This window comes from Paramormyrops kingsleyae, chromosome 6, assembly GCF_048594095.1.
Source record: "Paramormyrops kingsleyae isolate MSU_618 chromosome 6, PKINGS_0.4, whole genome shotgun sequence".
Taxonomy (NCBI): Eukaryota; Metazoa; Chordata; class Actinopteri; order Osteoglossiformes; family Mormyridae; genus Paramormyrops; species Paramormyrops kingsleyae.
Genome location: NC_132802.1, coordinates 25,494,629 through 25,509,883, shown reverse-complemented (window position 1 = coordinate 25,509,883; position 15,255 = coordinate 25,494,629). Strand labels below are relative to the sequence as shown.

The window sequence follows — 15,255 nt, the reverse complement described above, 5'->3', positions numbered from 1 at the left end:
CTTTAAGTCCTGTAAGCTGCGAGGTCAGGCCTCCATGGATTGTTCTTGTTTGTCCAGCACATCCCACAGAAGCTCGATCAGACTGAAATCTGGAGAATTTGAAGGCAAATTCAACACCTTGTGCCCTTTTTCATGTATCTCAAACCATTCCAGAAAAATTTCTGCAGTATGGTTGGGCACATAATCCAGCTGAAAGAGGCCACTGCCATTGGGGAATACCATTGCCATAAAGGGTGTACTTGGTCTACAACAATGTTTAGGTAGGTGGTATGTGTCAAAGTAACATCCATGTGAAGGCCAGGACCCAGCAGAACATTGCCCAGGGCATCACACTGCCTCTGCCAGCTTGACTTTCTCCCACAGTGCGTCATAATGCCATCCCTTCCCCAGGTAAATGATGCATGCACAGCCTGCTCTCCACTTTATAACTGCTTTCAGCAATTATTGTTACAATAGCTCTCCTGTGGGATCAGACCAGACTGGCTAGTCTTTGCTCTCCACACACATCAGTGAACCTTGGGTGCCCATGACCTCGTCATCTGTTCACTGGTTAGCACTCCGTGGGCCACTTTTTGTAGGTACTGGCCACTGCATACTGGGAACACCCCTCAAGACCTGCTGTTTTGGAGATGCTCTGACCCAGTTGTCCTTTGTCAAAGATACTCAGATCCTTACACTTGCACATTTTTTCGGCATAACACACCAACTTCAACCAACTGACTGCTCAGTTGCCTAATATATAACGGCACCCTTGACAGGTGCCATTGTAAAGAGATATGAAAGTGATTCACTTCACCTGTCAGTGGTTTTAATGTTACGGCTGGTCAGTATGCATTGCAAAAGAATATGTAATTGCTACCGCATGCACAAATACACACACACATGTTTGTATTTATATCTTTGTGGGGACTCTCCATATTACGGTATTTCTATTCCTTAACTCCTACCCAGCCCTAACCTTAACCATAAGTAACCAAACAAAATACAAGACTTTTGGCAATTTTAGTTTTTTGAGTGCAGTCATGATTTTTATAAAATTAAGTTTGCCTTTGTGGAGACTGAAAAAATGATCCCTACAATGTCAAAATAATAGGTTTTTGTCATATGTAATATGTACACACCCCCAAACATGTCCTATGTAAGGTTGTGGAGAATAGAGCCTATCCCAGAAGCTACAGGCGGAACACTGAGTATAAGTTAAATATTACTCAAAAAAAAATGTATATGTAATCCACTAAAATGCATGTTTACTTTTACCCAAATGCTGCGTGTTTTACATTCCGTAATACTGTCAAATTCCCCTCCACTAAGCATTGAATTTCGCTGTTTGTAACATTAGAAACTAGCAATGATTAGAGTAAACACTCTTCTCTCTGTTGTGGCATCAGTTTCCTCAGCAGTTATGGAAAAGAGAGCATGAAGTCACGCGATATGAGATCGATTGCCTGTGGGTCTGCTGCTCAGGTGAAGTCCCCAGAAGTGAAGCGTGTCAGTGACGCAGCATCACCGTCAATCAAAGTATCGTCCTTTATTTCTGTTCGCTGACAGGGAAACAGCCAAAAACAATTGGGAGTGATCAAGTGTGCAGCGTCCCTACACTGCTTTGCTGAAGCATAAATGTGCCTGAAGACGGTATCTGTTAAATCACTCTAGGGATGAGTGTGTTACATCACATTTGGTGTGTTTCATTGCAGTGACTTGGGTATGGATCGGTGGCTTAGAAGCTCTTTCAGACTACAATTTCCCTCCAGAGACCAGTCTACATGCACACAGACCTGGAAAAAAATTGAGACCACTCTATATATTTTTTTTGAAATCTACATCTTTAAATCCTGGTTTAATCCTGGTTCTGCTGGCAGAAGGCTACATGATAGGTTGCTTCCAGACTCAAAGTTTCTAAGACAGCAGTACACAAGAATAAGGTGAAGCAGGAGACACTGGGAATGACCAGAAACCAGCCAGGTAAAGGGCAGAAGCGACTTTCTAATGCCAGAGAAGGCCGTTAAGTTATCCATCAGTACCTTATGAATCGGAGGATGACATCAAATGTGTCAGGATCCTAGAAGCAGGACTGAAGATCCATAAAGGAAGGAAGAAGCCCTTCATTAATGAGAAACAGTGAAGAACCAGACTGCAGTTTGCAAAAAAATGTATCTTTTACACAAGCGCACACCAATAAATTGAGAAATGAGTAAAACTGAAAATATTGCTGTGGTCTCTTCATTCGTTTCCAGAGCTGTATATGCCAAGACGATCTATCATTAGGGTCTGTTCCGAGTTGGTGGGCTTTTAGAACGGAGCTGTCCTCCCCCTGTGACATCATCACACCTTTGTAAGGGAGAGCAGCAGACTAATCTCCAGAGTGTTTGAACGTCTGAAGAGGGGGCAGATGACGCCCCCCCCTTCCTATGGACCCAAACTATGAACAAAAACGACAGTCAGACGAGTGAGGACTATCCACAGGAATGTGCCTGTTTATAAACATGGTTTGCATTTAGTTTGCAGCTTCAAAGAGCCATGGGTTCCTTCCGTCTCACTGTCAGGCAGTTTCCCATAAGCAGTCAAGGAAGACGACGTGGGAGAAATTCTACTAAATATCAGCAGGCGGTACTTTAAATAAGGTCAGTGCTTGTGAGCATTTTTAGCTTAGCTTATTGTCGCCTGGCCATTCAGCCCTGTTTCCCTGCTGCCAGTCAGTCTCCTCTTTATCTCCTGTCACACCCATTACTCCATGTCCCCATCGTGTTTCTTAAAGGGTCATAGGTCACGAGTTCCTAATGCTTTCAGCCTTCAGGTATGTGTTTGATTTTTACTGAACAACTTAATAGTGCTCTATTCAGGTGCTTTGGCGTAGCCGTTCAGGAAACCAGCAAACGAATGGCCACATGGCCGAATCTACATACATTTATGCAGATTTTAAAGGACCACTGAGCAAATTAAAATGTCAAGCAGTGCAAATTTATATTTCAAAATGTCTGAAGACCCGAACTGACGTGATAATCATTTAAGAAGGAAAAGTCTATTTCTAGGAGGTCTCCAAGTTAAAGTCATCCTTTAGGTATCTATGTGGCAAGACCAAAGTATTCCAGTGCTGATATCACATAATGGGAGCTGAAATGATATTTCAGTATCTCTTTAGGGTAGAAATGGGTGGATGTTCTATCACATGGTGACAGAACTGACTGATTTGTTAGACCGTGGTATAAAAGATGATCCATTGTAACGTGCCCCCATACTGAGCAGCGTGTGCAGAGAGAGTGGTGAAAACAGCATGACTGCCCCCGAGAGCCTGCTGGGATGATGAGGTATGATGAGCGCTGTGTGTTTTACTCATGCCGGAGTGGCCTTTAGGCATGAATACCACGAGCATGTGGAGAGAGGCAGGTGTGGAGACCAGCGTGTCTCCCAGAGCTCACTTACTGAACACGGGTGAGTGTCTCATATTCACACCCAAGGAGGGGACACCGTGTGTAGACAGTGGCAGAGAAAATTGTAGAAATATATTGTGGGGGTCAGATTTTTTGGGTGAGGGGATGGGGGTCCACACAATAAAAATTTTCCCCCTGGGGGGTGTGGGGGTAGGGAGTGGGTCCCCAATTATAAATCATGTCTTGCCAGTTGAATTGAACAGGTATATTTTCAAAGAGGATGTTCATTGTTTTTATAGGGGGGTGGCATGTCTGTGTGCCTCCCATTATAACTCGATGCCCGTGAGTAGACTATTCTTCTTTATGTTAGCGATTCATACATATCAACAGGTACTCTTCTGATTTACTCTTTCAACATGCTCTTGCCTGGATGATCACCAAAAAATGCATTAGACTCAATTTGTGGAGGGTGCAGCAGAGGAATGATGGGTAAATCTAAATAATAATAATTAAAAAGAAAGTAGCTTCAGTCTGGTGTAAAATACAAATATACTGTAGCCATTGGCTGCTTTCTCCTGAGAAAGGCGGGCAATAGAACCGGCTGCTGCAAAGAGATTGAAAAGGGAGGGAGACCAAACAAACTCTCCCCTTAAGCCATATAACAAGTCTGGGCTGCACTTGCAGAGGTTAATCCCAATAAGCGAAGCTGCATAGAGCAGCGTGAATAGAACCAGCAGCCCCGATTCAGAAATGAGCCGAGAGTTATTATCGCGATAGCGACTCTTGGCCAAGATCAAAATTGCACGGAGGAAGCTGCAGAAACTGACGTGGGGGGGGGGAACAAGCGCAAGTTTTTTAAGTCTCTTTTTTGCCAGGTTCCCCATAAGACGAACGCAGAGGAGAGAGAAATCCGGTGGAGTATGAGAGAAGAAGCGCAGAGGTGAGCGGGCGGATGGTGACCCCGGTGCTTTCGGGGGAGCGGAGCGGTGCGGTGCGACGCGTGCCGGGGAAGGGGCGCTGCCGTGTAGCCCGGGATGAACTCTGGGGGGGTCCGCGTTTGGCTGCAGGGGGCTCCGTGAAAACGGTGCTTGGTGCCAAGTGCGCTCGCTAATGATTTATTAGGTTTAAATGCGATCCGCTCGCTTGATATTTATTTATGCATTTGATTGTCACTTTATAAAGATGCACTGAACATAACATGTATGCACTCGCTGTATGGCATTTTACTCGAGCAGATGGATGCAAACGGACAGTACAGCATAAGGAACATTAGAACATGTGCTTTTGCGATGACTTTAAGTTTACTAACCTGTGATAACGAAAATTCCCGATTCATTAATTTCAAGGGAATTTAGCGTAAAATAGGATCCAGCCCAACTTCTTCTGGACTTATACCAAACATAATAACTATGGTCATATTCAACATGGTCATGTTTGACAGCGCGCTCTTTAGTGTGATGTGATTTTTTTTAAACCTGCGGTACATTTTCAAGTTATCTTATGCAGAGAGATAGTTGAGGCTAAATGATGAAAGTATAGGTATCCGCCCACAAAACCTCCTTTACATGATGCGAAATCTTATTTGCCTTTAAGGTAAATAAGTCAGTTAGGCCCAGCATTTATGAAATATAAATAGATATAAATATAATATAAATTTGCTAACACTTGAAGAATAAGCCTACTTCATTGAGACTAATCTCTCTATATATTCATACTTTTTTTTTCAAAACAATAATCAGATTATGTCCTTTTAATGTAGGTTTTTCTTTGTTGCAATCATAGTCCCAAGGTCATAAAAATATACCACGATGTTTCAGTCCTGAATAATGAATAGCTGTGTAATCCAGCTGTGTGGCCATTTTATACTGAAACCCTCGCAGACTCCCCACAGGGTAGTTAAGTGATGCTTAATGAATTTACAGGTCCTGTGAAAAACCTCGCGACGATGCAAACTGGATGAGTGGCTGTTGAAAAATAGACAGATTGGATGTTTAATGATATTTATTAGCCTGTGGCTTTTCTCTCGATATATCCGCTTTGTTTGTGACAGCCTGGGGCACGAAGTGTGCAAATTGGGTTAGAATGAGGGCGCGGGGCGGGAATGCAGCTGGAGTCAGTCAGAGAGACGCTGTCTCATCACGCACATTTAGCGGAGGGGGGGGGGGGACGCCTTTGCTTTGATTTCAGAGCTAGAAATGCTACCTGTGCAGTGTGTTTGTGGGTGTGTGTGTTTCTGTGTGGCGGAGGGGGGATTCTCTCCCCATTTAGAGGGCCCTGGTTTGACAGTGCAGTAATTATAGTAATCCACCTCCTGGGAAAGCATTTATTTTCTGAGTGGGAGATGCCTTCGGGGGGGGGGGGGGGGGGGGGGGGAGGGGGGGGGAACATGCGTGAGGTCAGGAAGGGCCAGGATAGGTGATGTGTGCCCCCCAGACAGACTGAGGGTCACTCTGGGTCACGCTTCCCCTGCTGGAAGGTTTACTTGGGGTCTCTCTGATATTGTTGTGGAAATGTGACCTTACTGGGAGAGGAGAACAGGGAGGTTTTTTTTTACCAGTTTTATTTGTTCACAGAGAACGTTTCATCCCCCAGTTTTTTTGTGCTGTGACTTCCCGTACTATGTATGTAATATGATTCTGTTTATTGCTGAATTAATAATAATAATAATAATAATAATAATTAGTTCCATTTACATCCATTTATTTGTCGCTTTACACACAAAAAATACCAGTAATCGGTACAGGAGGAAGAGACAGAAGAGAAATGTTTAAGGAAAGGAAATGTCTTTAATTCAGATTTGATGGAAGAGAAGGAAAATGAACTACTAAACTGTTCCATTATATTACATTATATTACATTTGTCCAGTATTTAAGTAGTTAAGAGATTGGCGAAAATAGATAGATGTATTGATATCTGTACATGAGCAGTGAGGAGTGATACAGCATCATAAGAAAGGTACATAAAAAAATCCCAGATAACCTTAAATATTCTGTGAAATTCTGAGTATTAAAGTGGGACTTGACTTCGATAATCACATAGGGCCACAATGACCTTTACCTCATTTTGGGTATGAGGCGTGTCGGCAGCAGCGCATGCGTTCGGACGTGTCGTGGTTCTGGGGGTCATCCGATCGGCAGAGATTGGTCTGATTGGCCAGAGTTCCCCCTGGGTGAAAACACTGCTTATCCATCCAGTGTGGAATGCTCCTTTTATTATTAGGTGCTGTTAAGTCGGGGTCAACTGCTTGCCACCACAGTTAAACTGGCAATCTATAAAAACACATATAAATAACACATCAAAAGATACTGCAATGAAAGGGCAACACTTAGGCTCTCCAATGTTATCATTAAGAATTAAACTGAACACACAGAAGTAGCTTTTACAGAGAATGGTGTTAATATGTAAATTTGAGTGACTGCACGATGAAAACAGTGGAAGAGACTCAGAAAAACAGTGGCCTTCTCAGAATTCATTTCTAATGCCGAGCTTTCAAAAGCATAGAAATTCTGCAGTACTAGATCAGTATTAACTGTGCCATCCCTAGACACCATCCCTGCACCCAGACAGGGTGTTACCTCCACTTACCTGGGCTCCCAAACTCAGGAAGCAACATGCAAAGTGACTAAGGTTTGGTGGATTCCCTGGACTAGCCCAGGTCTGCCAGGAAAGCTATTAGCAGACTTTGTTGGTTAAAAGTCCCATGGGATGGCAAAGGGATTTGTTAAGTATCACTGGGGTTGTGCTATGCTCTGCTGGGGGGTGTCCTGCCCCCCGCGGCACATTTCCCCATTGGCTGGTGTTTAGCTGGCCCGGAATGTGTGGTGGGGGGGGGGTTGAGATGTCAGGGGGAGGGGGGCAACCTGCAGCTCCCTGACGTGGGCATGTTGGGACGGGCATGCCTGCTGCTCACGCAGCGCTGAACTGCTTCTGGGTCCCTGCACTCCGGCTGCCGCCCGGATTAGCCCGCTCTCAGAGGCATGAAAATAGACTTAAGGTACCGTTTATCTGCCCCTAACTAACTATCAAAAAACAAAAGTGGAGATTCTTAAGTAGGACCTATCAGAAGGGTAGAGCAGTAAATAATTAGCCGTTAAATAGGAATGGTGATCTTGATAACCAGATACACATCTTTACAATTCCCTTGGTCTCCTTTGGCAATTTCTTTACTCTTAAGTCACATTATTAGATGTCAGGTAGTGCAGATATTAAGGGGTTATAGAGGACTGACTTTATCAGTCCCTGGGGGAAATTCTGGAATTGAGAATGAGTGTGCAGTAAGTGCAATATCCAGCTGTCACAAAAAAGGTGTAAGGTGTACAAGTAACCACTAGGGGGCAGAGTCTGCAGCAGCGTTTAATTTATGCATCAGTGCATAATTCCCATTACGGTCTAAATCTGAATCTCAACCCTGATTATGACCCACCAGACTGGTGTTGTGTCACATTAAAGGAAAAATTTCTAACCAGTCAGGGTATCCCCTGGGTACCTGCTTTGCAGATGTGCTTAACTTCCCCACCGCTGATATGAAAAAGATGCGGAACCACCTTAGTCCTGGCAGAGCTGGTAATAGTATAAAAGTTGCGACAGGCTGGCATGGTGGAGCAGTGGTTAGCGCTTTTGGCTCACAGCTCTGGGACCAGGGTTTGAGTCTCTGGTCCAGCTCTATGTGTGTGGAGCAGCGTTAGATGGTCAAACGGTTCTGAAACGGTACAGTACTATGGTGCTAAATCAGGGCCAATAGTTTTCTTAATTAGAAAAAATTAACTGAAACTGTTTCAATTATTTTTTTGAATTTAACAAAACTATTTGCCCTTATTTAGCACCAAGTAATACCAGCATTTAAATTTTTTTTTTATACTTCTATTTTGTGAATGGCTATTTAATCTGGCTAAAAGGAATCTGTTTCTTCAGTTCAACGCCCACAACCCTGTACAGGACAAGCGGGTACAGGAAATGGATGGATGGATGGAATTTATAATGATTACACAAAAAAGATTGCAAGTAAATAGACAGGCATATGGGAAATGTATGCTGATTTATCCTCCTATGTATTTTAGATGATTGAGGAATGTGTGTAACGACTTCCTCACTCCTCTGATAGATACCAGCTGCATTTCCTGTACAGCACACATCTGCATTGCGCTCCTGCAGGGCAGGTCCCGTGCTGCCATCCTGCAGCTCCTGTAATCAGCCCTGACAAGGAGTGCCTGCTCATTATTGCCATCTGTTATATCTTCAGCATCCACGCAGAACTCAGCTGCCAAGAAAGGTGGGCAGGAAATGCCGGCAATCAGACATAGCCTCGTCTCCGCTGCATGCGGGCGACCTCTGCTGCAGCGACGGCCAACGTTTTTCCGTTTAATAGATTGTCTCCTTGTACTACTTGACATTTACTTGAAAGTTTTTTTTTTTGTTTTGTATTCTTGGGATGTGGGTTTTCAAACATGGGCTGTTATGTTTTATGCACACCATCTGTATTTGGTATTGAATGTCATGGCAGTGTAGCAGTGAATAAAGTCTAAGGGATTAAAAATAGCTTAGTAAGTTAAATGACTCACTCCAGTTAACCCTCAAAGTTTAACTGGCTGCTTCTCTGGACTTTTCACCTGGTGTCCGGCTGTGGGCCCATTCTGCACCGCGAGGGGGGGGGGGGGTCACAGGCGGTAGCATCGTCATGGAAACAGACGAAACACTTACTTGGCAGGGAGAACACCCTGCTGTTAATGACTACAGAGAACAAAACCGTGGATCGTCTGTGTGACTCTCCTTCATGTAATCATTTCTACAGTCAAAGATGTGGTTGGGGTTCTTAGGAAGAAGCAGGGTCTGTGTTCAAGTTCAAAGGTTATAGATTAAAAAGAAGTAAATACTGATTGTAGGGGAAGGTTTAGACTGGCGAGGAGTGTCTGTGTGCTGGCCCTCTCTTTGTGTCTCCGTCTCCAGGGGGCTTGTCGTTGCCGAGGCAGGGGACATGAGCAGGGATTAATTACAGGCACATTAACGTGTCAGGTGACCTGTTCAGGGCAGATCCCGCCGAACTCGCAGCAGACGCAGCCAAGCGGTTACTCCTCACCTTACTGGCTGCTCAGGTCCCACGAAAACGGGTGGCGAGGTGGAGGGGGGCTCTCAGTGCACTGGGCGGCCCATCGCCAGCCCATAATTCACGGCGGCCTGCCTGCCCTGCCTCTCTGTTCTGGGACTTTCCCATCGCGTGACGTGGCTGGAGCTTTGCTGTGTTCCTCCGATGCTCCTTTCTCTGCAGCCCCCACACTCTGTGCCCCATCTGTCCCCTGCATTCGCCCCCCCTCTCTGTAAGGATGTGCCTCTCCCCTCCTCACTTTGATGGTTGCGCTCCCAGTCCACCCCGATGTGACACAGCGGGGTGCATCAGGCTGTTTTGGTGCCAGATCTGGCCCAGGAGCGACGCTCTTCCTTTTTTGTGTTGTGCAGTGATGGTGCATCTCTGGTATTATTTAGGGAAAGAATGTGCATCTGATTTGTTTAATTCTCTTTGGCCCCTTCCTCTGCGCCCCCTCCCCCATGCTCCTGATCGGGGGGGTAGGTCACGCCCGTGCTGCCGTGCTCATATCTCCCGCCCACTCTCTTTGGCTCCCTTGGCAGCCTGTGTCTCAGACTGTGGATCAAATGCCCCCCGGCCTGCTTGCTTTGGGCTGCTAAATCCAGCAGGGATGTGTCCTTCTACTCGTCCCTTTGTGTCGTGCCCCTTCTACTATGGCGATCAGAAGGTATGGAGTTCAGAGAAACCCCTTTAAAAGTTGCAGGCTTGCGTTTTTATGAGTGACTTTTCATCCATCCGCCAACCACTTGTACCCCGAGTGGGATTGTATAATAAATCGACCAGAAAATATCTTAAAACATTTTTTTTATCAGCAGTTAATCGCGAAGAAAGAATAAAAATCAAATAATTGCGTTTATTTAAAATAAATCTATCTATCTATCTATCTATCTATCTATCTATCTATCTATCTATCTGTCTGTCTGTCTGTCTGTCAACTGAAATACAGGGATCATTCTGGGTGAGCCTTTGATCAAAAGGAGCATTAAAATGACCCATTTCAGAGCCATGATCGTCAGTCATGATCGATCAGCCAATCGCAGTGTGTTTTCAGGCCTATTGCTAGATGATTAATGGATAATTCCTTATTGCTTTATTATATTGATGGCCAACTGATTGATCACAATTGGCAAAATATAGCCCCCAGGGCTGCGGACAGGTGGCAAATGCAAACATTTACTGAGCGTGTGCGAGTTAAAATGTCATGTGGTCCCATATGTGTGGTTGTATGATACACATCAGGATGTTTTGCTCCGGGACGGGTAACTGCGTGATTGAAGTTTTTTTTCTTCTTCCTTGGCTCAGTGTGTCTTTTTTTGCTGAGTGGGAGTATGTAGGTAGAGTGCCCCTCCCCCCCCCCCACAATTATTAGCACCCCTTGTAATGATTTGTAAAAAGGGCCAGAAAATCTTTTGGTGAAGTAGCTTCTCATTTCTTATATTGAAAAAATGAGAAAAATCCAGGCTTTCATTAAATAAAGGTTTGCTTTTTTTTGACTGCTTATGACAGAATCATACCTTAAGGTCAAAAGGCTTCATTAAGGAACCTTGACAAGTGTAATGGTTCTTTAAAAACCCTTCAGGCGCATATTAATGACATATCCAGGATAAAGTACATGACAAACTATTTGAGGATTACCATAGATGTATAATAGATTGCTTTTAATCTTAAGTACTAGGCCTAAACCAGACACCTGCATTTGTCTGCCATTCATAGAGCAGTATGGTGACTACAGTACAGTGTTGCTTTCTGTCTCAGTGGTTTGGGTTCAAATTCTGCCTCTACTCCATGTTGGTGGAGCTTGCATGTTCTCCGTATATTGCACTGTTTTCCTCGAGGAAACCTCTCCTCACTTCTTGCAGTTCAAAAAGATTTGGCTGAGACAAATTGGTACCTTAAAATTGTCCATGTTTCCTTGGAAAAGCTACCTCCTCTGTTCTGTGGTTAGAAGATGAATAGATGGATGGTACTGGTATTGATTATCCAAGGTATTTTGTTTTCTGATGAACACTTTTATAATTATTTTTATAAAATATGAGCTCCAAATAGCCGGTTCAGACACCGGTACCGGTCCGTTTTTGGGGTTTTTGCAGATCGGTTGGTTCATTTCCAAGAATAAACTGTATATTTTCTTTTCTCTTGTTTGCACATCCTGATCGCCTATGAACAAAAAGTGGAAGCAGTTAAAAGTTATGAAGTTTCCAAGCAATCGCCCAGCAGCTCACTGGTCTGTGACTGTTTTTGTACGACATAAACTGGTCCTTGAATATGGAAAGGTTGGGATCCCCTCCTCCAGGGAGTGTACTGCCCCCCCCATTCACTTACTAGTTTGACCTGAAGGCTGTGAGCGGATTGGGGATCAGGGATGCCACCCACACAAGGCTTCCTGCCGGAACAGTCTGTACCACAGTTCTGGTTCTCATCCCTGCCGGGTAAATGCTCATCTGTCCAGACATGAGGAAATGCGTCCATTGTGATCCGGTCCAGGTGTGCGCCGCTGTGTGGGAGTCCCCCCTCTGAGTCAGCACCTGCTTATTTGCACTGTTTCATCAGGTCACAGCTGGAATTAGACATTTTGAAGTGATTTTAGAGGCCTAGTGCCAGCAGGAATAATTGTGCCTCTTTCCTGCGCTACATTAAAGGTAGGATGTGCGATATTAATGCAAAACACATCTTGTCAGATTCAGCAAATGTCTCCTCACAGCCTGCTAGCTGTCCATTCTGTGTGTCTGCTGAAATAATTTCAGGTGTTTCTATGCAGCCCTGACTGCACTTAGCCACCCAACGCTGTTCCTGTCAGTCACCAGCAGGGGGCCTCATGCTCATGCACTTTGTTCGAGTTGCAGCTGTGTAGAAACAGTGTTTTAAGAAATAAAATTTCCTATCAACTTTACTTTCTTGACCTGAGTAATGAATTGCTGAGTTTTTATTCACCCACTTTCCTACAATTGATGGCCGCGACTAGGTTTGGGCGGTTTTACAGAATACCGCGGTATTTTGGGCATATCACGGTATTGCTCTTAGGCAAAAATGTTTCATGGGGAGCCGCCTCATTCACCAAATCCGAAGTCCAATATTTCAAAATACCAGAATACTGCTGCTCTTGAAAATACCGTAGTACACAAGTGCCTTTTTATATTAGACGTATCATTCCAGGCAGAATTATGTTCCTGAAATTTACCTTCGTACTTTTTCGAGTTTGTGTATCTGTGTACATTGTCTGCGGTTCTCTACAAACACTTTTTTTGATATAAATTAAGCTGTCTACTGTTACGGGGTATCAAATGCTGCATGAGTGAAGGAAAACATATCAGAGAACAGGAACTCTGTCATTATGAAAGAACCAACATGTTATGAATTTCATCCATCCTCTGTAACTGCTTATCCGATTGAGGATCGCAGGGGGTCTGGAGCCTATGGGCACAAGGCAGGGAATAACCCAGGATGGGGTACCAACCCATCACAGGGTACAAGGCAGGGAATAACCCAGGATGGGGTACCAACCCATCACAGGGTACAAGGCAGGGAATAACGCAGGATGGGGTACCAACCCATCACAGGGCACAAGGCAGGGAACAACCCAGGATGGGGTACCAACCCATCGCAGGGCACAAGGCAGGGAACAACCCAGGATGGGGTACCAACCCATCGCAGGGCACAAGGCAGGGAACAACCCAGGATGGGGTACCAACCCATCGCAGGGCACAAGGCAGGGAACAACCCAGGATGGGGTACCAACCCATCGCAGGGCACAAGGCAGGGAACAACCCAGGATGGGGTACCAACCCATCGCAGGGCACAAGGCAGGGAATAACCCAGGATGGGGTACCAACCCATCGCAGGGCACAAGGCAGGGAACAACCCAGGATGGGGTACCAACCCATCGCAGGGCACAAGGCAGGGAACAACCCAGGATGGGGTACCAACCCATCACAGGGTACAAGGCAGGGAATAACCCAAGATGGGGTACCAACCCATCACAGGGTACAAGGCAGGGAATAACCCAGGATGGGGTACCAACCCATCACAGGGTACAAGGCAGGGAATAACCCAGGATGGGGTACCAACCCATCACAGGGCACTAGGCAGGGAATAACCCAGGATGGGGTACCAACCCATCACAGGGTACAAGGCAGGGAATAACCCAGGATGGGGTACCAACCCATCACAGGGTACAAGGCAGGGAATAACCCAGGATGGGGTACCAACTCATCACAGGGTACATTCATACATCATTCACACAGACAATTTAGTAACTCCAATTAACCTCAGCATGTTTTTGGACTATGGGGGGGGGAACTAGAGTACCTGGAGGAAACCCCATGGTGACACATGGAGAACATGCAAACTCTGCACACATGGAACCCTGACGGAGACTTGAACCCTAGTCCCAGAGGTGTGAAGCAACAGTGCGAAACACTGCACCCCCCCTTACATCCTCAGTGGTCTGACTGAATCAGTTTTAACACCATATTTTTTTAACCAGTCCCAACACAGAAAGACATGCACATTCGTCCCTCATAATCATCTTGGCAGGTCTTTGCCCCGCCCCTGTTTCGGATGCAGCCTGAAGGCTCTGTGCTGTGAAGAGTGGTGTGTCTGTGTGTCGGGGTGGGGCCGTGCCGTTCCAACACGCGAGGGGAGATTTGTGTCTGTGCTCCGCAGGCGCTCTCCGACCCCCACGACTACGATGTAGTGCTGAATGAAGTTATCCTCAGAGAGCCAGTGCAGTCTGCCGCCAAGCTTGCTCAGCTCATTGAGTAATGTTTTTAGCGTGACCCTGTGTGTGCGTGTGGCATTGGTAATTATTTTATATGGGGCTGTCTCATGTGTGGAAAGAGATTTCAGTGAGGCTGATGAGGGATACTGGGGGGGGTGGGGGGGTATGTGTAACTGGAAGAGAAGTCAGATTAGATGTTGGTGTGGGGTTACACAGTGTGAACTTTGAAAAGAAGGTTCTGTGTTCATTTTGTGGGTGATGCTTTAATGTGGAGTCGGCACCATCTCTCTGAGCTTGGCCAGATTTCTCCTGGACACTGTGGTTTCCTGTAACAGTACAAAAAATGCAATTTAGGTGACTTTGTATCTCTAAAATGCCGCAGTACGTGTGTGTGCCTATGTGTGCTCTCTGATGGACTGGCATCATGCCCTTGCTGTTCTAAGCCATGTGCTATGCCACCAGGGGATGGTGCCAGGCTTACTGTGACCCAGTCTGGATGGATGGATGGAATATATGGTTTTCACTGTGTGTAACTTTCCAGTTCACGGTGAGGTCTGGTTCTATCTTAAACCTGACCAGGATAAACAGTATTGTCAACAGCGAAGTTGTCAACATGAAGATGAAACTGTAAACTGTAAACTGTAAACCGCAGTGAACTGCTTTCGAAACTCACTGTGATGCCATTTTAAACTCCAGCTGCTCCTCCTTGTTAGCTTTGCCTCCTTAATGTCAGCTGAAGGTTAAATGCTCTCTAGTATAACTTTTGGTCCAGGTTATGGAGGCAGATAAGGGATTTGGACGGTTATCGGTGCATCTGTCTGTTTGTCCGTTCAGTGACCCGATAAAGCTTTCGTCGCGTTCCTCCTTGTGCATTCTGTGCGACATTAAGTCGGACCGCCGTGTGTTTTCAGGACGGCACATAATCGGATGCGGCTCTGCGGCTTGTGAGGGCTCTGGGTGCTAAACGGCGTTCCTGCTGTGTCCCTCCGTGCTGTCCGGACGGGAAGATGAGGAGCTGGCTGGTCCTGTTGGCCGCCTTGTCGCCATTCCTCCCCCAGGCTTCTGCTCAAGGTACCCCTGGTGGCAGGTA

General features: G+C 45.6%; 1 protein-coding gene across 1 annotated transcript in view; it reads left to right on the top strand.

Moving 5' to 3' along the window:
- Positions 1-3,949: 3,949 nt before the first annotated feature.
- The window catches only part of col7a1 (collagen, type VII, alpha 1), a 71,944-nt gene continuing 60,638 nt past the window's right edge, over positions 3,950-15,255 (top strand). Inside the window, exons 1-2 of the mRNA XM_072713213.1 lie at positions 3,950-4,308; positions 15,077-15,236. Of these exons, the coding sequence (XP_072569314.1) occupies positions 15,173-15,236 (64 nt within the window). The 5' untranslated portion in view covers positions 3,950-4,308; positions 15,077-15,172. The remainder of the gene's footprint in view (positions 4,309-15,076; positions 15,237-15,255) is intronic.